We start from the raw sequence: 27,938 nt of genomic DNA, 5'->3' as shown, positions 1-27,938 counted from the left end.
ACCCAAAGGCACAGAAACCCCGACGTTCTCGCCTATTCAGGCGAAAACAAGGAATCATAGAGATGTGTCTTCCCAGAGAGCCAGGGCTGGAAGGGGTTGGTTAGCAACCGGAAGTAGCGGTACCCCCGGGTCAGCCATTATTCTGGACCTTTGGCGTCGTGGTGTTCGGGTCCCCGTGTCATCTGTCGGCGTCCTGGCCCCCGGGCGGAGGTCCCCAACGCTGGAGGCGCAGCGAGAACCCCCGGTGAGCGGGGTGGGCTCGGGTCTGCTGGGCGGGCGCGGAGGGCGGTCCGGGGTAGGGGCTGAAGCTCCGTGGGGCTGCGCAGTCCTCGCCGGCCCGTCCCCGGCGCTGACCCCCGGCATGGTACCTCCTTAGCTCGGTGCTGAGTGGACGCCCTGGCCTCGACTTGGGCAGATGCCGGCTGGGGAAGGTAGTGAGGACAGATACCTGAGTCTGTGTGTGTCTGTGCTGCCGGAGTCCGATAATGAAGACAGCGACCACAGTAGCCCGGCCTTTCTGCTTTTCCTCAGTCCTTCTTGAGGTTGATAGAAACAGCTTGAGACTTCCAAGAACTGTGGCAAGCGGCCTTCTACGACTTGTTTCTTTGGTAGGGATGGAATAATTTCCATCTTTTAATTTGGTATTATAATGGTATTTAAAAAGCAAACTTCCACCACCCATACCAGCATGACTTAAGGGAGTATATTTAAACGCTAAGTACTGACGCTGTAAATTCAGAATAAATGCCATTCTTGCAAAAAAGGTCATTGCCAACGTGTATCAGTGATTGTGTATAGTTACTGTGTTTTTCGTTTTACGGTTTGCCAGATTACGTGTTTATAACGAACCAGCGTTTGGAAACTGTTGCTTTAGAATGAATGTTGTTTGGCTTTCGGAAGTCTTTAGATGGAAGTATTTTGGACTTTCGGAATTCAGTTCCATGATTTCAGAATCTGCTTCCACAACTCGATCATTCCAGTGGCCTTGAACTGCTTAGTTCCTCTGAGCCTTCTTTTGTTCTTTCTAACTTACAGCTCACAAGCCTTTCATAAGAAGCAAACAAACTGTATTTTTTAGGATTTATTTTTATCTGTGAAGTTACAGTAAATAGAATTTTAATAATTCACTGTAGAAAATCCTTTTTCCCCCAAGTTTTATTGATCTCAAAATAAACTTTATTCTTTTGAGCAGTTTTAGTTTCACCCCCAAATTGAGCAGAAAACACAGATTTTCCATATACTTCCTGTCCCCCATTCATGCGTAGCTTTCCTCGCTAAAAACATCCCCCACTAGACTGGTATATTTGTTAAAATCAGTGAACCTTGATTGACATGTCATAATCACCCAAATTCTATAGTCATTACATTAGGATTTACTCTTGGTGTTATACATTCCGTGGGTTTGGATAAATGTAAAATGACACGTGTAATGTAGCCACCATTATAGTATTGTACAGATAATACTATATTGCCCTAGAAATACTAGGATTGCCCTAGAAATCCTCTGTGCTCTGGCTGTTCATCCGTTTCTCCTCCCAGCCCTCAGCCACTATTGACCTTTTTATGGACTCTAACGTTTTACCTTTTCCAGAATGCCATGTAGTTGGAATTGTACAGTATATAGTTTTTTCAGATTGGCTTGTTTCACCTAGTAATAGGCATTTTACGATTCCTCCATATCTTTTCATGGCTTAACAGTTCTTTTCTTTTTAGTGCTGAATAATGTTCCATTGTTGGGATGAACTACAGTTTATCCATTTACCTACTGAAGGACATTTTGGTTGCTTCCAGATTTTGGCAGTTATGCATAATGTTGTTATAAACATCTATGTCCAGGTTTTTGTATGGATATGTTTCTAACTCTTTTTAATAAATACCAAGGACCACAATTGGCAGATTGTATGGTAAAGATTATGTTTAGCTTTGCAAGAAACTGCCAAACTGTCTTCCAAAGTTGGCTGTACCATTTCGCATTCCTACCAGTAATGAATGAAAGTTCCTTTTGCTTCACATCCTCACCAGCATTTGGTATTGTCTGAATGTGTTCTTGTGTATTCTGGATTTTGGCTTTTTTTTTTTTTTAAAGATTTTTTAAAGATTTATTTATCTGACAGGCAAAGATTGCAAGTAGTCAGAGAGGCAGGCAGAGAGGGGGGGGGAAGCAGGCTCCCTGCTGTGCTGAGAGCCCGATGTGGGGCTTGATCCCAGGACTCCACGAGATCATGACCTGAGCTGAAGGCAGAGGCTTAACCCACTGAGCAACCCAGGCACCCCTGGATTTTGGCTATCTTAATAGGTGTGTAGTGGGTATCTTATTGTTTTAACTTACATTTCTCTGATGACATATGATGTGGAGCATCCCTTCATGTTTTGTTTAGAATCTATATATCTTCTTTGATGAGGTGTCTGTTAAGGTCTTTGGGCCATTTTTAAAATTGAGTTGTTTTCTTACTGTTGAGTTTTAAGAGTTCAGTTCTTTATCAGATATGTATGTCTTTTGCAAATTTTTCTCAGTCTGTGGCTTGTCTTATTCTCTTGACATTGTCATTCACAGAGCAGAAGTTTTTAAATTTTATCAAGGTCCAATTTACTGTTTTTTTCATGGATCACACCTTTTGTGTTGTATCTAAAAAGTTATCACCAGGGGCGCCTGGATGTCTTAGTGGGTTAACCCTCTGCCTTCAGCTCAGGTCATGTTCTCAGGGTTCTGAGATCAAGCCCCGAATTGGGCTCTCTGCTCTGCGGGGAGGCTGCTTCTCCCCTCTCTGCCTGCCTCTCTGCCTACTTGTGTTCTCTCTCTCTGTCAAATAAATAAATAAAATATTTTAAAAAAAGTTATCACCATAACCAATATCATTTAAATTTTTTTCCTCTGTTATCTTCTAGGAATTTTATGGTTTTGCATTTCACAAAAAGTTATAACCATAACCAAGATCATTAAATTTCTTCCTCTGTTATCTTCTAGGAATTTTATAGTTTTGCATTTCACATTGAGATGCATCCTCAGTTAATTTTTGTGAAGGGTGTAAGATTTATTGAGGTTCTTTTTTTTTTTTTTTTTTTTTGGCATGTGAATGTCCATTTATCTTGGCACCATTTGCTGAAAATAACTTTGTTCCACTGTATTTTCTTGCCTTTCTTCCTTTATCAAATAACAGTTTTATTTGTGTGGATCTATTTTCTGGACTCTGTATTTTGATCATTAATTTATCTATTCTTTCACCAACACCACGCTATCTTGATTACTATAATTTTATCATAACTCTTCATGTGTGGTGTCCAGTCCTTCAGCTTTGTTCTTCTTCAATGTCATGTTGGCTGTTCTGGGTTTTTTGCTTCTACTATAAACTTTAGAATGGGTTTGTTGGTATCCACAAAATAACTTAGCTGAGGTTGTAATTGGAGCTGCACTGAACTAAAGATAAAGTAGGGAAGAACTAGCACTTTGGCAATATTGAATCTTTCTGTCTGTGAACGTGGTATAGAAATCCTTTTTGAAAGTTCCTTTCCATCACCCTCAGATCAGTTACTCAGAATCTGTTCAGTTTTTCTCAGTTATTTTATCCAAGTGCTACATAGTTTAGAATTTAGTCATTTGTTTAGACCATGGTAAAACTTCACTGGCATTCTTGAGATGTAGCCCTCCCTCCCCCATCATTCCTCCCATATAGATTTTTGACCCTGTTAATACTACATTCATGCTTAGAGTAGGAAAGGCCTTTCTAACTATGACACAAAACCTAGAGCATGAAGAAAGATTGGTTGCATGGCAAAACAAATATAAACAAAGTCACATAAGGTGTATGGCAAAGACATGAGAAAAGGAAAAAAATTTCCACTCCCATCATAACAAAGGACTAATTTTCTTACAGTGTAAACAGTGTGTACACAATAGACAATATCAAAATGATAAACTTGCAGGGCACCTGGGTGGCTCAGTTGGTTGGGTATCTGTGCTTGGCTTAGGTCAGGATCCCAGGGTCCTGGGATCCAGCCCATGTCAGGCTCCCTGCTAAGCTTTCCCCTCTTTCTTCTCCCCTCCCCTGCTGCTTGTGTGCATATGCGAGCACTCTCTCTCTCCATCAAATGAATAAGTAAAATCTAAAAAATAATTATAAGGTCATATAAATTTTGATCCAGCAGTTCTTTGAGGAACTTTTCACGTCTATGCCTACACACATGCAAATTGATGTATGCTCAAGGTTTTTAATGATAATATTGTTTTTAATAAGAAAAAATTGAAAACTGCCTATCTGTAATGGAGTGGGTAAATAAATGACGACACACTTGTATAGTGATACCATGCATCAGTAAAAGACAGGAGGGGCTGTGTTTGATAGGAAAGACTTCTAAGATACATTTTTTTTAAAGAGTTTTATTTTTAAGTAATCATCTAAGTAATTTCTGTACCCTCCCTCCCTGCCTGCCTGCCTTCCTTCTTTCCATATAAAGCACATTTCTAATAGGGCTGTATGTGCTATTATTCCCATGCTTTTGGAAATACAGTTCTTCCTGGAATGGCTTGCCTAATACTCCAATAGTCTTTTTATTTTTCTTTAAAGTCCAATCCAAAATAACCTTTCATGAATTCTTTCTGTGCTGGTATGACCTCCTATTAATTTTATTTACATACTATATTGAAATTGTGTTTACATTTCTGCCTCCTCTGCTTAGTTATAAACATGCTCTGTAAGGGTCTAAGTGTTTGACAACCCAAAGTGAGCGTGCTTTCATATGTTATTGACAGTAATGTAACTGTTATACTCTCAAAAGCTTAAAACTATTTGTACCTTTCAGCCCAGCAATTTTTTTTCTGGGAATTTTTCCTGAAAAAATAAGCAGAGATGTAACCAAAAATTCACTAGCAAGGATAGTCATTGTGGCCTAATTTATAATAGGAGGAAATTATAAGTAATTTAAATGTCTAACAATAGGGGAATACTTAAGTATGAATGGTCTCTTATGCTCTTAAAATAATGATGAGGATTATGTAATATATGTTTACAAGATATATGTGAAAAGCAAGTTATTCTCTGGTTATTCTCTGGTTTTGTCTTTTCCGATTTTACAAATTTTATGTTTGTAATAAGAAAATTAATGTTATTTCCAAAAAAAAAAAAAAGATTTTTAGAGAGCCACAAGCCTAACTTTCATATAATAAAAGTAAAATTTACCTGAATATTTTTATTGATGTAGTGAACAATTTTCAGAGAATTTAAAGTACGTATAGTAAAGCTAACTTAGTTTAGCTTTTTGTGTTAATTGAGAAGGTGTTAGGATTTTGTCTCACGTGTATCAGAATTAAGACCTTACTTGTTGACTGTAAGGAACATAGGAAAGAGTTCTATTTATAGAAAGATAATAACTGGGGCGCCTGGGTGGCTCAGTGGGTTAAGCCTCTGCTTTGGGTTCAGGTCATGATCTCTGGCTACTTGTGATCTCTCTCTCTCTCTCTCTCTGTAAAATAAATAAATAAGTAAAATCTTTTAAAAAAAGATAATAACTGACATTTGAGTCCATATGCAGATACTGTTCAATACTTGAAATGTATGTAAATATCAAAATTTTACACAAGGCTATATATAGTAGGACCTATTATTACCCCTATTCTTTAGGTTAAGAAATAGACTCAGTAGTGAAGTAACTCGTTCAAGATCACACAGGAGTAGCCAGGATGCCCATTGTTAGAGTTAGATAAAGATTTATTATAATTAGGTGGAGGAGACATTATGAATAAAGACTAAAGGGATTTCGTAACTTTGGTTGCAACAGTGGTCTGGGTAACATCAGTGTCTGTGTCCTTAGAGCCTTGGACAGGGGCTTCTGTCAGAGGAGGCACTGCCCAGAACCTAGAACCTTGCATGCAAGGAGCTTCTCTTCCTCATTGGAAACTGACTGGGGTCTGGAAATTTTGGTTATTGCTTTGGGTTAACTTTATCAATGATTTCTTGAGGTCTTCTAGATGATGTTCTCCAGGCTTTAAGGAAGAAGTCAAGCAAGAATTGAGAGGGCCTGGAGAGGAGCCTTTCTTAAATGACAACAATGACAAGAGAAAATTGGGCCCACAGTGCTCTGAGACAAGAGGGTCTTGTTAAAGGGAAGGATGATACCTGGAAATGGGGAACCAGCTTCCAAGGAAGCAGTTCCTCTGTTTGGGAGACATCCCACCTGCACTTTAGACAGTTACGTTACCATGAGACATCTGGACCCCACGAGGCACTGAGCCGGCTCCGGGAGCTCTGTCGTCGGTGGCTGAGGCCAGAAGCCCGTACTAAGGCCCAGATCCTGGAGCTGCTGGTCCTGGAGCAGTTCCTGAGCATTCTGCCTGGGGAGATTCGGACTTGGGTGCAGATCCATCGCCCTGGGAGTGGTGAGGAGGCCGTGGCCCTGGTAGAGGAGCTACAAAAGGACCTGGATGGACCAGCACTAAAAGTGAGAAAGGGGGAGGGGAAAATTTTGGGATGGAAGGAAAGAGAGAATTAAGGCAGGGCAAGCTGGGCTGGAGAGTGATCCTGTAGTTTTCATAAACAATTAATAGCTCATTAGCAACCCTAATGCTTATTACAATAGGTTCATGAGCTATTTCAGATCATAGAATATCTGTGGAGAAATGGATTTATGATTGGCATCTTGGGCCTAATTCAGAGTTAGCAAAAAGGCATTGATTGCATTTTATCCCTCTGGGTGATGCCTGCTAATGCAGAATTCAGTTGAATAACCTGAGGAACATAGTGTTTCTAAGTGTTGCCCTAAACAGAAGCATATGTATCGTTTGTATAAGTTTATTAAGAATGATGGTATAAGCTTGGAGTATAAAAGAATGATTTAGAAAGCTTCATTCTTAAAGCTTTTTTCTTGAAGCCTTCTAAATCTGGCAGGACCTCCCCTTGTGTGCCCCTAATGGTGATTTTGTGAGCCAAGGGATTGGGTTGAGATACTTATTTTTGGAAAGATTTTATTATTCTTGATCATTAAATTGGGATCTTATATATTTCCTAGTGTGTGTGAGATCTCTTTCTGTCAGTCTGTAGTCCACTAGGAACATTTGTATATAAAAAGTCTGAAATGTAACTTAAACTTGGGAGTGGCACCAAGGAGGGGCTTTTATTTTAATCACAAAAATGAAGAATTTTAGAGCTATATATTTCATTCCAAGGCACTCCTTATTTGAGAGATAGGAAGGTGGAGGCAGAGAAAGATTCACTGGATTTCCTTATGTCATCTATCTAGCTAGCAGCAAAACCATGTGTTTAGACTCTTGGTGTTTCTTCTGTTGGAGCAGGAAGGGATAATAAAGGGGTAAATAAGTAGAAGAGTGTATTGAACCCAGCCAAGTCTGATGTAAAACCAGGTCTGAAGCTAAAACCCATACTTTAGTTATTACTTATTACTTCCCATTCCCTCCTTAGCCCACACCCAGATCTTGCTTCTGTTAACACCATTCTGTTCAGTCTCAGTGAGAGAGGTCACCGGGGCCATGAGTGGGGCTAGAGGGCCAGCTCCATTGTTCTCAAGGCAAAGGTTTACTGCTGTTTTGATGCTCGATACTTGAGGTGGATCTTTGATATCATAGTTCTAGATTGTGGGCAGAAAGAGGTCTGTAGTGGTTAGGTGAGTCTGTTTTCTGGAGGTACAAGAGTCAGCTTACTTTGTTTTCCTTGTTCCTAGGTTCCAGTTCTTGTTCAGGACCAGGACCTTCTTCAGGAAGGGACGAGCACTCCAGGAACAGCAGTTCCTCATGCACCCATTAGCAGCCACATAGCAACTGAAATTTGCCAAAATCCTTTTACTGACGCAGTGATGTTCAATCTCCAGGATCCTCAACATGGTACTTAGTGATCCTGGCTTTGGACTTTCTCAGGATCTTTATTATGGGTCCTTCCACAACTAGCAGTTAGTTGCCTCCTCTTCTTTCTTGTACATGAAACCCTTATGGTACAAAGTTCTTTCTGTTATTCTCCCACCTATCCTTTCCTGGGTCCCTGTGACCTTTTATCCATTCTTATTGCTGTTCTTTTATTATTCCAGTCCTGTACATGGAGGTCACTCAGAAGAGGTTTATAAGCTATTTTATAACCATCATTGTCTAGTCCTGGGAGTTGTGGGTCTTTCTGAATTCCTTGTTTGTAGAAGAAACGGGACTTGGATTAGTAGTCAGGAATAGCAGTGATTTCACATGCAGCTTTTGCTCCTTCCTCAGATTCCCCTGCACCTGAAGCTTCTGCCCTTTCCCAGGAAGAGAACCCAAGAAATCAATTAATGGCCCTCATGCTCCTAACAGCCCAGCCCCAGGTAGGTTTGCATTCTTTCCTTCCTAAGGCCCTCTCTGCACTACCAAACTGTGGCTGAGGTGTTCTCTGTCATCCTAGTATTTGGGGCCCAGTCAGTTCCTATCTGTAAATCACAGTCCATATGATTGGAAGGTAGACTGTGTGGGGTTTCCTTATGTCTGTCTGATAGCCCTTGCTCACCTCATGGCCTCATAATGTATCCTTTACTAAAAGTGAAAGGAACTTTTCAGTAGGGGAGCTCCTGGGCATGGATAATCTCATACATACCTGTTATTTCAGGAGTTGGTGATGTTTGAGGAGGTGTCAGTATGCTTCACTTCAGAGGAATGGGAGTGTCTGGGCCCGATTCAGAGGGCTTTGTACTGGGATGTGATGTTGGAGAATTACGGAAATGTGACCTCCCTAGGTAAGGATTCTGTCTTCCCATCATTTTTACCTTTATTTCATCGGCCTTTGTTTTCTGATTATGAAAGTAGAATATACTTATTTTGGAAAGCATAGGATATTAGAAGAAAATACAACTTAAACCCAGTCTTTGTAGACAAGTACTATCAAAATTTTGATATTCTTTCTATATTCTTTCTATATTTTCCTGTATGAGTTTTTTTTTAAATTGGCTACCTAATTTGTGCCATAATTCAGCCATTTCCTTATTCTAGATAATTTCTGTAATAATCATCTGTCTCTGTAGCTAAGGTCTTTCCTTATTTCTCATTATTTTTTTGGAAGTAGAATTACTAGGCCTAAATGTTTGAATTGTTTTAAGGTTCTTCTCTCATACTATCAAATTGCTTTCTCAGGTGATCTCTGTCCTCATGGAGAGATACATAACACTCTTTTTGCTCTACCTTTGTTGGTACTGTGTAATCTCATTCTTTTAAATTGTTGCTGATACAATTTTTTAAAAGTTGTAATATCTTTATTCTCTGGTGGACTTTTATCACTAGTAATAAAGTAAGAACATTTAAAAATATTTAGTAGCCATTTGTACTTCCAACAAACATGAAAATATCTATCATGTGATAGCACCTGTGGAAATGATTCTGCCCTTAAGTAGCTTACCATGGTTTGGGACATGAGCATAGAAAGAATAAATAAGGCAAAATAAAATAATTAGTATAAGAATGTGATGAACCTTTTAAGATAGAAATGAAGAGGACCAAGCACCCAGTACCATTCCTGAGATTAGGAATTAGCCATAAAGTGGTAACTTTGTGCTAGACTTTGAAGAAAAAGGAAAGATTGTTGTTTGGACAAATATACATTAAAAATTGAGGAATCAATTAATGCACTATCTCATTTGTGCTGAAATACAGATTTATAGTGTCAGCTTAAATAGTTGCATACTGTCCTATTGTCTGTGTATCATGATTTACATTGACAGCTTTAGGATACTGAATTTCTATTCAGGAACATTACATGCCTTTCTATTTGTTCAGCACTGCCTTTATGTTTCAGGCCTGTTTTAAAATTGTCCTCTTCTGGATCTGCATATTTCAGGTTATATTGGTTCTTTGGAATTGGAATCTTTTCTCATGTTTCTTAATTGACTGTAGTTTACATATATGAAAATACTGATTGTTTTGGCTGTGTTGCAACCTTATTATTTTATTGTTCATAGTAGCTTACACTGTAAATTTTTACACTTAATTGGAATGTATCTTTTACTATCTTAGATGTGCCAATAGTGGGTCAAACAGTCTGTAGATTTTATATTTTGATACATGTTACCAGACTGCTTTCTACCAATGATGTACCAACTTACCTTCCCATGAAAAGAGCAGAAGAGGGCCCATCTCCCTTTATGTGTTTATGATTTGGTCAGTGTTTTACATCTTTGCTAGGTAGAAGACAAATATTATTTTTTGTTTTTCATTTCTTTGATTATCAGTGTGGTTGAAATCTTTTCACATTTATTGTGAAATGTTTCACTTCTATTCATATCCCTTCTACATATTTCATTTATTTATGAGACCTGCTGACCCTTTGCCAAGTATTGCATATGTTTTTCCCATTTGTTTGCCTTTCAGAGTTACTTATGAACTGTTATTTTTAATCCTTAGGAAATCTTGTATGTAGTTTTAAATTTAGCAGTATTTTTTTTTTTTTTTTTTGGTCTTTGTGATCTTCTAAGTAAAATTATTTTATTTATTTATTTATTTTTAATATTTTATTTATTGAGAGTGTGCAAGCAGGAAAGGGGAAGGTCAGAAAGAGAGGAAGAATCTGAAGTGGACTCCATATTGGGCACAGAGCCTGTTGTGGGTCTCAATCCTGTGACCCTGAAATCATGACCTCAGCCAAAATCAAAAGTCAGGCACTTACCTGACTGAGCCACCCAGGCACCCCAGTAAAATTATTTTTCTTTTAAAAAAATCACTTGTATTTTTTTCAGATATTTTCATTGTTTCATTTTTATGCTTAAGCTTTACTACCTCTAAAATTTATCTTGATATATAGAATGACATATGAATCCAGTTTGTTTCTTTGTTTTTTAACCCAAGTGGCTTTTAGTAGTTGTAATGCTATTTACTCAATAACCCATCATTTTTAAGAGTTTAAAAATGTTTTATGAGTAAATTGGTGAATTTTATGAAAAACACTCACCATGGATCCATATAACTCATTCTGTAAGCCAAAATAAATTTTTGATGGGTCTGAGTTAAACAAAAAAAAAAAAGAAGAGAAGAAAATGGAATTGCTTATTTAGTTTAGCTCTGTGAGGAAAGAGAAATTTGAATCAATTTTAACAAATAAGTTAGGCTTCAACTGCAATATTGTTGGGACTTCAGCAAACAGATACCCAAGGAATTTATCCCCTTTGACCTGATTTTCATTTGAGGATGGAAGGTTAAGGAAAGGCTTAAGGAAATGGTTCAGAAAGAGGAAAATAAGTAACATGTCTAAGGATAGTACCAGCAAAGTATTTATAATGGTTAAAAGTTGGGCACACCCTAATCCCCCAAGATAAAGTACTAAGCAAACCATGGTGTTTGACATGGAGTTACATTACGACACTCTCAAATATAACAATTCTGCGCTCTCAATTTCCATGCATTGATAAACTATTTGGTGGAGAAGCAGATTCTCAGATGTCTTGCGTACACTGTTTCAGTTATAAAAGATTTGTTTATGTTTATATAAGGGATTGGAATAGAATTGAAAAGAAATTCAGGTCATATTGAGTCCTTCCCATATATTAAGCTTAACCCCAGCCTTCAAACATGGTAGACACTTACACTAATAATTACAATACAGCATGACAAATGCTATGTAATAAAATTGTGCACAAGTGTGGGAGCCCATAGAAGCTTAGGATAGTAGGACTAGGAGGGTGGGGCAGGAGTGGGTAGCTTGGGAAAGATTTACAGAGAGGTAGGCTCAGTTTTATTGAGATATAATTCATATATCTTTAATTCAGTCATTTAAAGATTACAGTGCAGTGGTTGTTAGTAATACGCAGAATTGTGTGATCATCACCACAATTAATGTTAGAATGGTTCATCACCCCCCCAAAAAGCTTTATACCATATAGCAGTCACATTCATTTCAGCCAGATGCCCCTCCACCCCAGCCTTAGGCAACCATTAATCTGCTTTCTATCTCTCTAGATTTGTCTATTCTATGGACATTTTATATAAATGGAATCATACAGTATGTGGTCTTTTGTAACTGCTTTTACTTAGCATAATGTTCTCAAGATTCATCCATGTAGTGGTGTGTGCATTAATACTTTATTCCTTTTAATGCCAAATAATATTCTCTTGTGTGTATGTATATCACTTTTATTGATTCATCAGCTGATAGACTTATAAAAATTTTGTTTCCACCTTTGAGCTATATAAAGGTGCTGTGTGCAAGTTTTTGTGTGGATGTATGTTTTCATTTCTTTTGGATATATACCAAGGATTGGACCAGCTGGGTGATCTGTAAAAAGATGCACTACCTGTGTTTTGGTCTCTAAAAGGAAAGAAAACTTTATTATTATTACAGAAATTTAATAGAAGCAGAAGAGGAAAGGAATCTACACATAAATGAGAACAGTAGTAAGCAGTAAGTGAGAAATAAGATAAAGCTACATTAAGTCGGGTACACAACCTCCAGCCTCATTAGCTGGGGAAGCCTGGTGGAGACAGCCTGGCTGGAGTCCCGATTGAGAGGCTTGGGTGGAGCTTCCTCCCTGAAGGGAGACTGAAGGTGAGACTTCCAACTGATCATCCCCATAAGGGCCATACTTAGAGGGCAGATATGATGGGGTCTGAAGTTAAAACATTTGTACCTTTATGTGCAGTTTGGAGTGAGCTATGTTTCTATGTTACCATGTTTTTGTATTTTCAAGAAGCCAGGGCTGTTTGTGTTTGCCTCCCCTCTCAGGTTACATTCTTGGGAAGCTAGCCCCGCCTGTAGGAGGAGGGGATGTGAGGCTAGATTTATAATTCTTGGCATCCAGAAGGGCTAGTTCTGACCCGGAGGCCAGATAATATATTTTAAATAATGAGGCTTCCAAGGTTATTCACATAACCTGAGTCTCACAAACAAGATTCTGTAGCCTGCCTGCATACATGCAGTCTAGGTGGTTGGTTATGCAAGACAGATCATAGAAACATCCATCAATATAAAACACTGGGTCATAAGGTAACTACGTTTAATCATATGAGGAGCTGACAGACTGTTCCAAAGTTACTGCGCCATTTTACACTCTCACTGGTAGTATATAAATGTTCCAGTTTCTCCAGATCCTTTTTTTTAAGATTTTACTTGAGAGAGAGAAAGCGAGAGCACAAGAAGTGGGAGGGTCAGAGGGAGAAGCAGACTCCCTCCTGAGCAGGGAGCATTATGCAGGGCTCCATCCTCAGACTCCAGGATCATGACCTGAGCTGAAGGCAGATACTTAACTTACAGAGCTACCCAGGTACCACAGAGTTTCTCCAAATCTTCCCCAGCATTTAGAGTCTTTAGTAATTTATGATCTTTCTGATTATAGCCATCTAGTGGATCTAAAGAGATAACTCATTGTGGTTTTCATTTGCATTTCTCTGATGACTAAGGATGTTGTGCAACTTTCCGTGTGTTTATTGGCTGTATGTCTTTGAAGAAATTTCTTTTCAGATTCTTGCCTATATTTTAATTGGGTTGTCTTTTTATTCTTGAGTTGTAGGATTTTATGTATTTTAGATACAAACACCTTATCAGATAGGGGACTTTCAAGTATTTTCTCCCATTCTGTGTTTTTTCACTTTCTCGGTGATATCCTTTGAAGCACAAAAGTTACTAATTTTGATGAATTTCAATTTATCTTTTCTTTTGTTGCTTGTGATTTGCTGTCCTGTATCTAAGAAACTATTGCCTAATTCAAGGTCATGGAGATTTGTATATGTGTTTTCTTCTAAGAGTTTTATAGTTTCAGTCTTGTGTTTAGTTCTTTGATTTCTTTTGAGTTAATTTTAGTATGTGATATAATAGTCCAACTTCATTCTTTCCATGTCTCAGCCCTAATCCATTATCTCAGCAGCATTTCCACCCCACCCCCCATTGAATTGTTTTGGTACCCTTTTGAAAATCAGTTAGCCATAAATGTGGAGGCTTGTTTCTGGACCCCCAGTTCTGTTCCTTTGATTATATGTCTATCCTTATATGTGAGTGGAACCCTGTCGAAGTACATTTTAAAATCAGGAAGTGTGAGCCTTTCAGTTCTGTTACTCTTTTTCAGTGTTGTTTTAGCTCTTCTAGGCTTGTTGAGTTTCCATATCAATTTTAGGATTAGCTTGTCAGTTTTTACGATAGGGATGATTGCACTGAATTTGAATATCCGTGTGAGGATTATTGCCATTTTAACAGTATTAAATCTTCCAAATATGAACAAGGGATTTGTTTTCATTTATTTAGTCTTTAACTTCGTGCAACAATGTTTTATAGTTTCCAGAGTATAAGTTTTGTACTTCTTTTTAAAATTTATTCCTAGGTCTTTTATTCTTTTTTATGCTGTTATTTCTTAATTTCCTTTTAGGATTGTTCAGTGCCATTGTGTAGAAAAACCATTGTCTTTTGTTTATTGATCTTGTATCCTGCAACCTCGCTGTATTTACTTAGTTTTAACAGGTTTTTTTGTAGATTCTTTAGGATTTTCTCCATATAAGGTCTTGTCATCTGCAAATAGAGGTAGTTTTACTTCTCTGTTTCAATCTGGATGATTTCTTTCTTTCTGTTGCCTAACTACCCTCGCCGAATCCTGCAGTCTATGTTGCATAGTGGCAAGAACAGAAATTTTTTTCTTGTTTAAAGTTCTTAGAGAGAAAGCATCAGTTGTTCACCATTAAGTCTGATGTTAGCTTTGGATTTTTTTGGTACATCTTTATCACACTGAAGAAGTTCTCCTTCTATTCCTACTTGATGTCAAGTGCTTTATTCATGAAGGGGTACTGGATTTTACCAGATGCTTATTCTGTATCTGTTGAGATGATTATGTGATTTTTGTCTTTCATTACATTGATATGGTATATTACATTAATTGATTTTTCAGTATTATACCATATTGCATTCCTGTGATAGATCTCACATGATCATGGTGTGTAATTTCTTTTTTCATGCGTTGGCTGTATTATGTGGACTAGTATCTTGTTGAAGATTTTTATATCTATATTCATAAGATCTATTTGTCTGTAGATCTCTTTCTTTTTAAAAAAAAATTTTTTTTGTGATGTCTTTGGTTTTGGTATCAGAGTAATACTGGTCTCATAGAGTGAGTTGTAAAGTGTTCCTAAGTGTTCTGTTGAAGAGTTTGTGAAAAATTGGTATTCTTTTAATGTTTGGTAAAATTCATCAGTAAAGTACTTTGGGCCTGGGCTTTTTTTTGCAGGTGGTTTTTTGATTACTGACTCAGTTTAGAGATCTATTCAGATTTTCTGTTTCTTCTTAGTCAGTTTTAGTAATTTGTGTCCTTCAAGGAATTGCCCATTTCATCTAAATTGTGCAGTTTATTTGCACAGAATCATTTCTAGCATTCCCTTAGAATCCTTTTTATTTCTGTAATATTTGGTAATGTCTAGAGGGGGTGACTTTTGGGCTTATTTTTAAGGGTGTAGGGTATTGGGCTTGTGTTGTGTGAATTGGGAAGAGGAAGAACAATTGAGGAAAAGAAAAAAGCATGGACAGTGATAGAGAAGCAAGCAGAAACATGATATGTGTGTGTATCTACATGTAGTTCTCTTTGGCTAGAGTCTAGGGCATAAAGAGTAATAGCAAGAAGTGAAACCAAAAAGATAGGCAGAGAGCAGATGAGGGCATCTCTTAGGCTGTGCTGGTTACTTGTGCTTTATCCTCTAGGCAATGAAGAATTGTGTATTTTGAGCAGGTGAGTGACATGATCAAATTTACCTATTGGAAAGATAATTGGCAGTGGAATGGACATGGATTAAAGAAAAAGGGAGGGTTGGAAGTAGGGAAGCCTCTTTGTTTCTTGCAGGCTTCATCAAAGATTGCAGAAAGTAACCAGCTTCCTCTTATCAGTCTGACATTTTCCCACCAAGTCTGCTAAAGCTCACTGGGCCTACACATTGTCTGATTTCTATGCAAAAATTTCTGTACCAAAATTGGTTAAAATAGTTTAACCAGCTAATGACTGTGTATACAAGAATTGCTGATTTCTCTATTTTTAAGAATTTTATTTTATTTTTTTTAAGATTTATTTATTTGAGAGAGATAGGAAGAGAGAAAGAGAGCACAAGCAGGGAGAAGGAGCAGAGGGAGAGGGAGAAGCAGACTCCCCACTGAGCAGGGGGCCCAATGTGGGACTCCGTCCTAGAACCCTGGGATTATGACCTGAGCCAAGGCAGACACTTAAACTGACTGAGCCCACCCGGGCATTTTTTTCCTTTCAAGACATTTAGAATACATATTTTAAGGCAGTTCTGTATTTCATTTTGTTTTTTGTTTTTTGTTTTAAGTAAACTCTGTGCCTAATATGAGTCTTAAACTCACAACCCTAAGATCAAGTTGCATGCTCTATGACTGAGCCATCCATGTGCCCCAAGAATTATTATTATTTTTTAAACTAATTTATTTATTTTCAGAAAAACTATACTCATTATTTTTTCACCACACCCAGAGCTCCATGGAATCCGTGACCTCCATAGTACCCACCACGAGGTACCACAACCTCCCACCCCCCTGCCACTTCAAACCCCTCACATTGTTTTTCAGAGTCCATAGTCTCTCGTGGTTCACCTCTCTTTACAATTAACCCCAACTCCCTTCTCCTCTCTAACACCCCTTGTCCTCCATGCTATTTGGTATGCTCCACAAATAAGTGAAACCATATGATAATTGACTCTCTCTGCTTGACTTATTTCACTCAGCATAATCTCTTCCAGTTCCGTCCATGTTGCTACAAAAGTTGGGTATTCATCCTTTCTGAGGGAGGCATAATACTCCATAGTGTATATGACCACATCTTCCTTATCCATTCATCCGTTGAAGGGCATCTTGGTTCTTTCCACAGGTTGGTGACCGTGGCCATTGCTGCTATAAACATTGGGGTACAGATGGCCTTTCTTTTCATGACATCTGTGTCTTTGGGGTAAATACCCGGACTGCAAATGCAGGGTCATAGGGAAGCTCTATTTTTAATTTCTTGAGGAGTCTCCACACTGTTCTCCAAAGAGGCTGCACCAACTTGCATTCCCACCAACAGTGGAAGAGGGTTCCCCTTTCTGCACATCCTCTCCAACACATGTTGTTTCCTGTTTTGTTAATTTTGGCCGTTCTAACTGGTGTAAGGTGATATCTCAATGTGGTTTTAATTTGAATCTCCCTGATGGCTAATGATGATAAACATTTTTTCATGTGTCTGATAGCCATTTGTATGTCTTGATGGGAGAAGTGTCTGTTCATATCTTCTGCCTATTTTTTGATATGTTTGCCTGTTTCGTGTGTGTTGAGTTTGAGGAGTTCATTATAGATCCTGGATATCAGCCTTTTGTCTGTACTGTCCTTTGCAAGTATCTTCTCCCATTCCGTTGGTTGCCTCTGTTTTTTTGACTGTTTCCTTTGCTGTGCAGAAGCTTTTGATTTTGATGAAGTCCCAAAAGTTTATTTTCGCTTTTGTTTCCTTTGCCTTTGGAGACATTACTTGAAAGAAGTTGCTGTGGCTGATATCGAAGAGATTACTGCCTATGTTCTCCTCTAGGATTCTGATGGATTCCTGTCTCACATTGAGGTCTTTTATCCATTTAGAGTTGATCTTTGTGTACGGTGTAAGAGAATGGTCGAGTTTCATTCTTCTACATATAGCTGTCCAGTTTTCCCAGCACCATTTATTGAAGAGACTGTCTTTTTTCCACTGTATATTTTTTCCTGTTTTGTCGAAGATTAATTGCCCATAGAGTTGAGGGTCCAATCTGGGCTCTCTACTCTGTTCCACTGGTCTCTGTGTCTGTTTTTATGCTGTCTCGGTGATCACAGCTTTTGTAATAAAGCTTGAAATCAGGTAAGGTGATGCCGCCAGCTTTATTTTTGTTTTTCAACATTTCCTTAGCGATTCGGGGTCTCTTCTGATTCCATACAAATTTTAGGATTATTTGCTCCAGCTCTTTGAAGAATACCAGTGGAATTTTGATCGGAATGGCATTAAAAGTATAGATTGCTCTAGGCAGTATAGACATTTTAACAATGTTTATTCTTCCAATCCAAGAGCATGGAATGGTTTTCTGTCTTTTTGTGTCTTCTCCAATTTCTTTCATGAGTGTTCTGTAGTCCTGGAGTACAGATCCTTTACCTCTTTGGTTAGGTTGATTCCCAGGTATCTTTTAAATCTTGGTGCTATAGGGCGCCTGGGTGGCTCAGTGGGTTAAGCCGCTGCCTACGGCTCAGGTCATGATCTCAGGGTCCTGGGATCCAGTCCCGCATCGGGCTCTCTGCTCAGCAGGGAGCCTGCTTCCCTCACTCTCTCTGCCTGCCTCTCTGTCTACTTGTGATTTCTCTCTGTCAAAATGAATAAATAAAATCTTCAAAAAAAAAAATCTTGGTGCTATAGTAAATGGAATCGATTCTCTAATTTCCCTTTCTGTATTTTCATTGTTAGTGTATAAGAAAGCCACTGATTTCTGCACATTGAATTTGTATCCTGCCACGTTGCTGAATTGTTGTATGAGTTCTAGTAGTTTGGGGGTGGAGTCTTTTGGGTTTTCCATATAAAGAATCATGTCATCTGCGAAGAGAGAGAGTTTGACTTCTTCATTGCCAATTTGGATACCTTTTATTTTTCTTTGTTGTTTGATTGCTGTTGCTAGGACTTCTAATACTATGTTGAACAAGAGTGGTGAAAGTGGGCATCCTTGTCGTGTTCCTGATCTCAATGGGAAGGCTGCAAGCTTTTTCCCATTGAGGATGATATTTGCTGTGGGTCTTTCATAGATAGATTTGATGAGGTTCAGGAATGTTCCCTCTATCCCTATACTTTGAAGCATTTTAATCAGGACGGGATGCTGGATTTTTTTTTTTTTTTCCGGATGCTGGATTTTGTCAAATGCTTTTTCTGCATCAATTGAGAGGACCATGTGGTTCTTCTCTCTTCTCATATTAATTTGTTGTATCACATTGATTGATTTGCGAATGTTGAACCATCCTTGTAGCCCAGGGATGAATCCCACCTGATCATGGTGGATAATCTTTTTAATGTGCTGTTGGATCCTGTTGGCTAGGATCTTGTTGAGAATCTTAGCATCCATATTCATCAGGGATATTGGTCTGAAATTCTCCTTTTTGGTATGGTCCTTGCCTGGTTTGGGGATCAGGGTAATGCTGGCTTCATAGAAAGAGTCTGGAAGTTTTCCTTCTGCTTCAATTTTTTGAAACAGCTTCAGGAGAATAGGTGTTATTTCTTCTTTGAAAGTTTGGTAGAATTCCCCAGGGAATCCTTCAGGTCATGGGCTCTTGTATTTTGGGAGGTTTTTGATCACTGCTTCAATCTCGTTATTAGATATCAGTCTGTTCAGGTTGTCGATTCCTTCCTGGTTCAATTTTGGTAGTTTATATTTTTCCAGGAATGCATCCATTTCATCTAGGTTGCTAAGCTTATTGGCACATAACTTTTGATAATAACTTCTGATGATTGTTTCTACTTCCTTGGTGTTAGTTGTGATCTCTCCCTTTTCCTTCATAATTTTATGAATTTGGGCTTTCTCTCTTTTCTTTTGGATTAGTGTGGCCAGTGGCTTATCGATCTTCTTGATTCTTTCAAAAAACCAGCTTCTAGTTTCATTGATACGTTCTACTATATCTCTGGTTTCTACCTCATTGATCTCAGCTCTAATCTTGATGATTTCCCTTCTTATGTTGGAGTTGGTTTGATTTGTTGTTGATTCTCCAGTTCTTTAAGTTGTAGAGACAGCTGTGTAGTCTGGATTTTTCAATTTTTTTGAGGGAGGCTTGGATGGCTATGTATTTCCCCCGTAGGACCGCCTTTGCTGTATCCCATAGGTTTTGGACCAAAGTGTCTTCAGTCTCATTGGTTTCCATGAATTGTTTCAGTTCTTCTTTGATCTCCTGGTTAATCCAAGCGTTCTTAAGCAAGGTGGCCTTTAGCTTCGGGGTGTTTGAGTTCCTTCGGAACTTTTCTTTGTGATTGAGCTCCAGTTTCAAAGCACTATGATCTGAGAATATGCAGGGAATAATCTCAGTCTTTTGGTATCGGTTGAGTCCTGATTTGTGACCCAGTATGTGGTCTATTCTGGAGAAGGTTCCGTGTGCACTTGAGAAGAATGAGTATTCTGTTGTTTTAGGGTGGAATGTTCTGTATATATCTATGAGGTCCATCTGGTCCAATGTGTCATTCAATGCTCTTGTTTCTTTATTGATTTTCTGCTTCGATGATCTATTTCTGAGGGAGACGTGTTAAGATCTCCTACGATTAGTGTATTCATATCAATATGACTCTTTATCTTGATTAACAGTTTTCTTAAGTAATTGGCTGCTCCCATATTGGGAGCATAGATATTTACAACTGTTAGATCATCTTGGTGGATAGTCCCTTTAAGGATTATGTAGTGTCCTTCTGTATCTCTGACTACAGTCTTTAGTTTAATGTCTAATTTATCTGATATGAGAATCGCTACCCCAGCCTTCTTTTGAGGCCCATTGACATGAAAAATGCTTCTCCATCCCTTCACTTTCAGTCTGGGTGTATCTTTAGGTTCAAAATGGGTCTCTTGTAGACAACATATGGATGGGTCCTGTTGTTTTATCCAATTTGCAACCCTGTGCCGTTTTATGGGCACATTTAGGCCATTCACATTGAGAGTGATTATTGATAGATACTTTTTTATTGACATCGAGTTACTTTTGAAGTCTTTCTTTCTGTAGATTGTCTCTATATTTCTGTTCAATGCTATTCTTAGGATTTTTCCTCTTTTATAGAACCCCCCTTAATATTTCCTGCAGTGACGTCTTGGTGGTTGCATAGTCTTTTAAGCCTTGCCGGTCTTGGAAACTCTTTATCTCTCCATCCATTTTGAATGTCATTCTTGCTGGATAAAGTATTCTTGGCTGCATGTTCTTCTCATTTAGTGCCCTGAATATATCTTGCCAGTCTTTTCTGGCTTGCCAGGTCTCTGCGGACAGGTCTGATGTTATTCTGATGGGCTTACCTCTGTAAGTAAGGAGCCTCTTTGCCGTGGCGGCTTTCAAGAGATTATACCTACAATTATAATTCCTCAATTTGACTCTCAGGTGTCGTGATGTTTTTTTGGAATGTATAATCCTGGGAGGAGACCGTTCAGCCTCTAGTACATGAATGCTGGTTCCATTCGCGGGATTGGGAAAATTTTCATGAAGAACTTGTTCCACTATATCTTCTAGACTTCTTTCTTTCTCCTCCCCTTCAGGGATTCCAATAATTCTGACGTTGGAACGCTTCATGGCATCATTTATTTCCCTGATTCTGTTTTCATGGTTTCTAAGCAGTTTGTTGCAGGCTTCGTCCTGATCCTTTCTCTCTATCTGTTTGTCTTCCAGATCACTAATTCTATCTTCTGTCTCAGTTACCCTAGCTTTGAGAGAGTTTAGATTAGATTGGAACTCATTGAGAGCATTGTGAACCTCCTCCCTGGTAGCTTTAAGCTCTGCCCTAACATTGTGAACATCCTGTCTGGTTGCTTTCAGTTCAGCCCTAATCAATTCCGTTTGGTCATCCATGGCTTTCTCCAACCTAGCTATTGCCTGGATAATTGTTAGCCTGAATTCTCTTTCCGACATATTGTCTATGTTGATAGCCGTTAGCTCTGTTGCAGAAGGTCCATCCTCTGTATTTTTCTTCTGTTGGGCATTCCTCCTCCTAGTCATTTTGGTGGGAGATGAATTGAACAGATGTAGCTGGATGTATCAATCGTGGTGCAGTAAAGGTGCACCCTGGAACACTTCTGAGCAATCAGGATTCCCCACCCAAACGAGAGACAAAGGAAGAGAAAAAGAAAAAGAAAAGGAAAGAAAAAGCTAGAGAAAGACAGGAAAGAAAGGGAAGATGAAAGAGAAGGTTCAGCCCAGATGGGTCCCAAGGTAAGATTTATGAAGTAGACAAACAAAAAGAGACAAAAAGAGTGATACATGTATATGACAAGAGAAAAAAATATATATATTCAAATAAAGGAAGAACCTCGTCAATAAGAACCCCAAGTGTAAGATTTATATGGTATCTGGACAAACACATAAACACAGAAACACTGTTGGAAGAAGAAAATGGGAGAGTTCCTATAAATTCTCAGTGTGTGCGAGGAAGGTTGTTTTGATTCTTCCTGGATGTATCTTGATATCTTTGTTAAAGGACTCAAATTTCCTAAGATAAAGGGGATTAAAAATTGGTTTACCTATAGGGTAGTATTGATTGGGAAAAGGGGATTACTTTGAATTTAACTCTATATGAATGTTAGAGGATAAAAATAAAAAGGAATAAACTAGACTAAACTAAACTAAAATTTAAAAAAAGGAATTCAAAACTAAAGATGCAAAAGAAAAACATAGGTGTATGTATCAAAAAGTTCAGGTTAGAAGGGTATTATGGAATTTGATGTACTGAACAGCTAGCTCGCTGTGATGGTAAATAGGTTAAAAAAAGTTACCTATGTGTAAAAAAAAAAAAAAAATTCCAGAATAGTGGGAACGAGTCAACAATACAAGTTTTCCTGTGAAGTAGTGGCTGTTCTTTTGTAGTCGTTTTTTATTTTTTTTTCTTTCTTGGTTTGTTTTCTGGGGGAGGGGCCTGCCACGTGGGTTGTCAGTCAATGATGTTTCCTGATTTAGGTCCTCCACCCCCCTCAAGGGGGTGGGCTCTGAGGAAACTGGTGTTTTTCAGGCTTTTGTTCTCTGGCGGTTTTTTTGCTTGTTCACTTTTTTCCCTCTCACCTTGACCGCCTTTGATGGTTTTTGTAGTTTTAGAGGAAAACAAACTGCACCCTGATCTCCCTCTCAGAGAGAAGCCTCAGTCTGGGTGCAGAGCCTAAATATGTTTCCCCTTGGCCGCTGGCAGAGCAGGTTCCAAGTTGCAGACCTTGGGGGCGCAGGATCTTTTGCTTGTACCCAAAGCCAAGGCAGTGGCGGCTGTCTGGGAGCTCCCGACTGCCAGAGAGGTTCCAAGCAGCAGTCGCACACTGAGATTTTGTTGCTGGCCGGGGCTGGGAGTGCCTGGTCTTGCTGGGTCTAAGAGTGCCTGGCTTGGGCACACCTCTTTCAGGGGCGGCTATGGGTCACGCGGGCGTCTCAGGCACTGAGATCGGGGCGCAGGTCCAAGATCACCAGGCTGGGCTTTTGCGCACCTCTGTCAGGGGAGAGTTTGGGGCGCATGGCTTAGGCTTTGAAACAATGGCGCAGGTCCAAGAGCACCGGCTGGGCATTTGTAACTCTCTCAGGGGAGCATGAGGGGCGTGCGTGCGTATCTCAGGCTTTGTAGCAGGGCTCACACGTTCTGCCAACCTGCGTGGCTCCCATCTCCTCACAGGAGCTAGAACCCACGCATTCTCAGGTGCGCTGGCGGCTTAGGGACCAAGACCTGGTTTCTCCGCTGCACTCTCTCTGCCTCAGCGCTGGGGAGGCTGTCCTGGGACCGGGGACTTAAGCCCCTGTCCCTAGCCGCCCCGATTCCCACAGTTTCCCCCCCGCGATCCTTTGCTCTTTTGGAGTGCTTTCAACCAGTCTCCAAGTTAATGCTGGTCCCCAGATGCAGGGCACTCTTGCTTGTATTGGGGTATTACTTTCCAACCCGTCGCCTCTGGTGGCTCCCTCCCCCTTTTGTTTATCTTCTGTTATCAGTCCGCCTTCCCACTCCGCTTTACCTGCCTACTGGCGTCTTCTGCCCCTGTAGAGATCCAGATGTGTATAATTCTGATCTCAGGTTGATTTCATATGCGAATGGAGGTCTTTGGTAGGTAATCAGCTCACTTTGGGGTACCAGCTGAAAAGCTGCCTCCTCCTATTCCCCTGCCATCTTGTCCCCCATCCCCGAATTGCTAATTTTTTAACAATTTTTCATCTCAATTAACCACTTGCCGCACTTCCACTTCTTAAAAGCATTTCTACTTCTTTAAAACACTTCTACTTGCTTAAAGAGAACTTTCCTGAAACCAGCATCTGGCTTAAACTGTGAAGCCACTCCTTCATCCAGTCACTGTGAATGAGGAAACTGGAATACCAGTATTGGATAGGACACATGCCTATCCCTATAGTCAGGTAAGGCAGTGTGATTGGTAGTCTTGCCTGAATCCTGGAGAAAGGGACATCCTGGAGAAAGTGACCTAAGAATGTAGTTCAAGTTGACATTTACTAGGTTTTTTCTGTCCTCACCCTCTCATAAATTTAATTTATAATGGAATAAAATAGCTGTTTCTTTCCTGTGTGTTTTCTTTCTATTTGTCTAGAAGAACAGTGTTGTTAACCACTAATAGAAGATAATACCACTATTATTCACATTATTTTACTTATAGATAATTTGGGGAACAAATACATAATTTCTCCTTATATTTGAATGGTGAAAGTAAGTTGCCAAAACATTTCAAAAAGATTAATTTCTCATTTTACCATATTTGAGAATGTGGAGTAGAAAGGGACTGGCAGTTCACTAGTTCAGCCCCATCATTTTATAGATGCATTATGTTTTTAAAATGTCTCAATTTTTTTTCTGTTCTGTATTTCTCTATGTATATTTTAAGATTTGAAATCTTAATGAAATCTTGTTAGAGAACAAGCAGGGGAATGGAGAAGGACAAGCAGACTCCATCCTGAGTGCAAAGCCCATTGTGGGGCTCAATCTCATGACCCTGAGATCATGAGCTGAGCTGAAATCAAGAGTCAGATGCTTAACCAACTGAGCCACCCAGGCAGCCCCCTTCCTTTTTGTATTTAATTGAATCTAACTCAGTCCTGATGTTTTCCATTTCTCAATTTTAAAAGGAATAGTGGGTATAGATGAATTCTAAGCATTAAGTTGCTTTTTTAGTGATTTTTTTCCCTATAGGTTACTTGCTTTCAAGTAATTAAAAAATGTCTGTGCACTTGACTCTTCAAAAATTAAAGAGTATTTTAGGGTCCTAAAGTATATTTTCTCTCCATTAGAGTTTCCACCATCCTAGCAGGAAGAAAATAAAGAGACAGTCCTTTATAAGCCAAATGAGTCTTCCTGTTCCATTCACCTTCCTGAGCTTCATGGTCTGAACAACCTACACATGATCCCATGTTATCTCTCTGGTTCTTCCTTACATCTGTTTACTCAATATCATTTATATTTTTCCATCTGCTCCATGATGACAGAGAGCTTAGAAGAAGGTCTGAGTGAGTTCTGTGTTAAAACACAATCTTGTCAGTGTAGTATTCTGCTTTGTGCTTTCGTTTAATGAAAAGTATCTTCTTTTTGTATTCATATAAAAATGTACCCTACTGGCTTGTTTTAAAGTCATTTGAAGATCTTGTTCTCACTAACACAGGGACATGGTAACATTTGCATTTTTAATTCCTTTTACCAGAATGGGAGACCATGACTGAGAATGAGGAGGTGATACCAAAGCCAAGCATTTCTCAAAGAGCTGATTCTCAGAAAGGAACATCCAAAAGACTTCAGGGAGGCGTTCCTCAGACCCTTGATTTTGAGGAAGCTTATGAATGGCAAGTTTTGGCAAGTCATTGGGGAACTAAAACAGGGGAAAGAGATATCCTAAAGAAAGTTTCTGTCTGTGAAAGAGATAAGAAGAAAAGGACTCTACCAGAAAAACAAGGCCAGAAGTGGAAGGAATTTGGAGAAAGCTTGACTTCAGGTTCTGCTCTTTCTGAAAGTTTAATAGGTACTGAAGGAAAGAAGTTTTATAAATGTGATATATGTTGTAAACATTTCAGTAAAATCTCCCATCTTATAAACCATCGGAGAATCCACACTGGTGAAAAACCTCATAAATGTAAGGAGTGTGGAAAAGGCTTTATTCAGCGTTCAAGCCTTCTAATGCATTTACGGAACCATTCTGGGGAGAAACCTTATAAATGTAATGAATGTGGGAAAGCCTTCTCTCAGAGTGCTTACCTTCTAAACCATCAGAGAATCCACACTGGGGAGAAGCCTTATAAATGCAAGGAGTGTGGAAAGGGCTTCTATAGGCATTCAGGCCTTATTATACATCTAAGGCGCCATTCTGGGGAGAGACCTTATAAATGTAATGAATGTGGGAAAGTTTTCTCTCAGAATGCTTACCTCATTGACCATCAGAGGCTCCACAAAGGGGAAGAACCTTATAAATGTAACAAGTGTCAGAAAGCTTTTATTCTGAAGAAGAGCCTCATTCTGCACCAGAGAATCCACTCTGGAGAAAAACCCTATAAATGTGATGAATGTGGAAAAACCTTTGCTCAGACTACTTACCTTGTTGACCATCAGCGGCTCCACAGTGCAGAGAACCCATACAAGTGTAAAGAATGTGGAAAAGTTTTCATTCGAAGCAAAAGCCTCCTCTTACACCAGAGAGTTCACACAGAAAAGAAGACTTTTGGTTGCAAAAAATGTGGGAAAATTTTCAATTCAAAATCAAACCTCATTGACCATAAGAGGATGCATAGCAGAGAGAAGCCATATAAATGTACTGAATGTGGGAAAGCCTTCACTCAGAGTGCTTACCTTTTTGACCATCAGAGACTCCACAATGGAGAGAAACCTTATGAATGTAATGAGTGTGGGAAAGTTTTCATTCTAAAGAAGAGCCTCATTTTACATCAGAGGTTCCATACTGGAGAGAATCTCTATGAATGTAAAGACTGTGGGAAGGTGTTCGGTTCCAACAGAAACCTGATTGACCATGAGAGACTACACAATGGGGAAAAGCCCTATGAATGTCGAGAGTGTGGAAAGACTTTTATCATGAGCAAAAGCTTCATGGTCCATCAAAAACTACATACACAGGAGAAATCCTACAAATGTGAGGATTGTGGGAAGGCTTTTAGTTATAATTCAAGCCTACTAGTACATCGGAGAATCCACACTGGAGAAAAGCCCTTTGAATGCAGTGAATGTGGAAGAGCTTTCAGTTCTAACAGAAACCTCATTGAACATAAGAGAATCCACAGTGGTGAAAAGCCCTATGAGTGTAATGAGTGTGGTAAATGCTTCATTTTGAAGAAAAGCCTCATTGGACATCAGCGGATTCATACAAGGGAAAAATCTTATAAATGCAGTGACTGTGGGAAAGTCTTCAGTTACCGCTCAAACCTTATAGCGCATCAGAGAATCCACACTGGTGAGAAGCCGTATGCATGTAATGAGTGTGGGAAAGGCTTTACTTACAACAGAAACCTTATTGAACATCAGAGAATTCACAGTGGGGAAAAAACCTATGAATGTCATATATGTAGAAAAGTTCTTACCTCTAGTAGAAATCTTATGGTACATCAAAGAATCCATACTGGAGAGAAGCCTTATAAATGTAATGAGTGTGGAAAAGACTTCAGTCAGAATAAAAACCTTGTTGTACATCAGAGGATGCACACTGGGGAAAAACCATATGAATGTGAGAAGTGTAGAAAATCTTTTACTTCTAAGAGGAATTTAGTTGGCCACCAGAGAATCCATACAGGGGAGAAACCATATGGGTGTAATGATTGTAGTAAAGTTTTTAGGCAGAGAAAAAACCTTACTGTACATCAGAAAATTCATACAGATGGAAAACTTTGTGAATGTGATGAGTCTGAAAAAGAATTCACTCAGACTTCAAACCTTCGTCTTCAACAAGAAATCCATACTGTGAAGGAATTCTCTTGGTTCCAAAATGCCAATGAGTCAAAGAGAGATTCAGAAAATCTAATGTCATTTGTAAAATAGGATAGAATCCCTGCCTACTTAAGTAACTGTTAGACAAATGCTAGTATATGGTCCTTGCAAGGAAAAAATTCATGATTGACCCTTTTATAGACAAGCAGTTTTCATGTGAAAGAAAGTTAATCTAGACTTTCAAGACTACAAAAAACATAAACCAAATTCTAGTTAAAGAATGCTATGTCTTAGACCATTTGTTATGACTCTGGAAAGGGACCTTAAAGCACTTGAAGACTGAAGAAGCTCATGAGATGTGATGATGTAGATGTAAATGATAACAAAAATATCTTTGTATTAAAAAGTGGACATTGTTTCTGAAA

The 27,938-nt window shown here is 39.0% G+C and overlaps 1 protein-coding gene across 2 annotated transcripts; it reads left to right on the top strand.

Moving 5' to 3' along the window:
• The first annotated feature begins 139 nt into the window (after positions 1–139).
• On the top strand, positions 140–27,938 carry ZNF197 (zinc finger protein 197). Of its 2 annotated transcripts, none has more exons than XM_044252844.1 (6): positions 140–244; positions 5,963–6,432; positions 7,669–7,828; positions 8,201–8,292; positions 8,571–8,697; positions 25,292–27,938. In XM_044252844.1, the coding sequence occupies exons 2-6, from the start codon at positions 6,034–6,036 to the stop codon at positions 27,622–27,624; spliced, it is 3,111 nt and encodes a 1,036-aa protein (XP_044108779.1). In that variant the 5' UTR covers positions 140–244; positions 5,963–6,033; the 3' UTR covers positions 27,625–27,938. The 2 variants fall into 2 exon arrangements, with proteins under 2 accessions (XP_044108779.1, XP_044108778.1); XM_044252843.1 differs by having other exon boundaries at positions 5,954–6,432.

Source organism: Neovison vison, chromosome 6, assembly GCF_020171115.1.
Source record: "Neovison vison isolate M4711 chromosome 6, ASM_NN_V1, whole genome shotgun sequence".
Classification (NCBI taxonomy): domain Eukaryota; kingdom Metazoa; phylum Chordata; class Mammalia; order Carnivora; family Mustelidae; genus Neogale; species Neogale vison.
The sequence above is the reverse complement of the archived record's forward strand: the minus strand, read 5'-3'. Positions and strand labels throughout refer to the sequence as shown.

Coding starts and splice junctions, on each gene's coding strand:
- ZNF197 (XM_044252844.1), top strand. CDS start 6,034: ATGACAACAATGACAAGAGAAAATTGGGCCCACAGTGCTCTGAGACAA. Junction 7,829..8,200: donor TCTCCAGGATCCTCAACATG/GTACTTAGTGAT, acceptor CTCCTTCCTCAG/ATTCCCCTGCACCTGAAGCT. Junction 8,293..8,570: donor TCCTAACAGCCCAGCCCCAG/GTAGGTTTGCAT, acceptor CTGTTATTTCAG/GAGTTGGTGATGTTTGAGGA.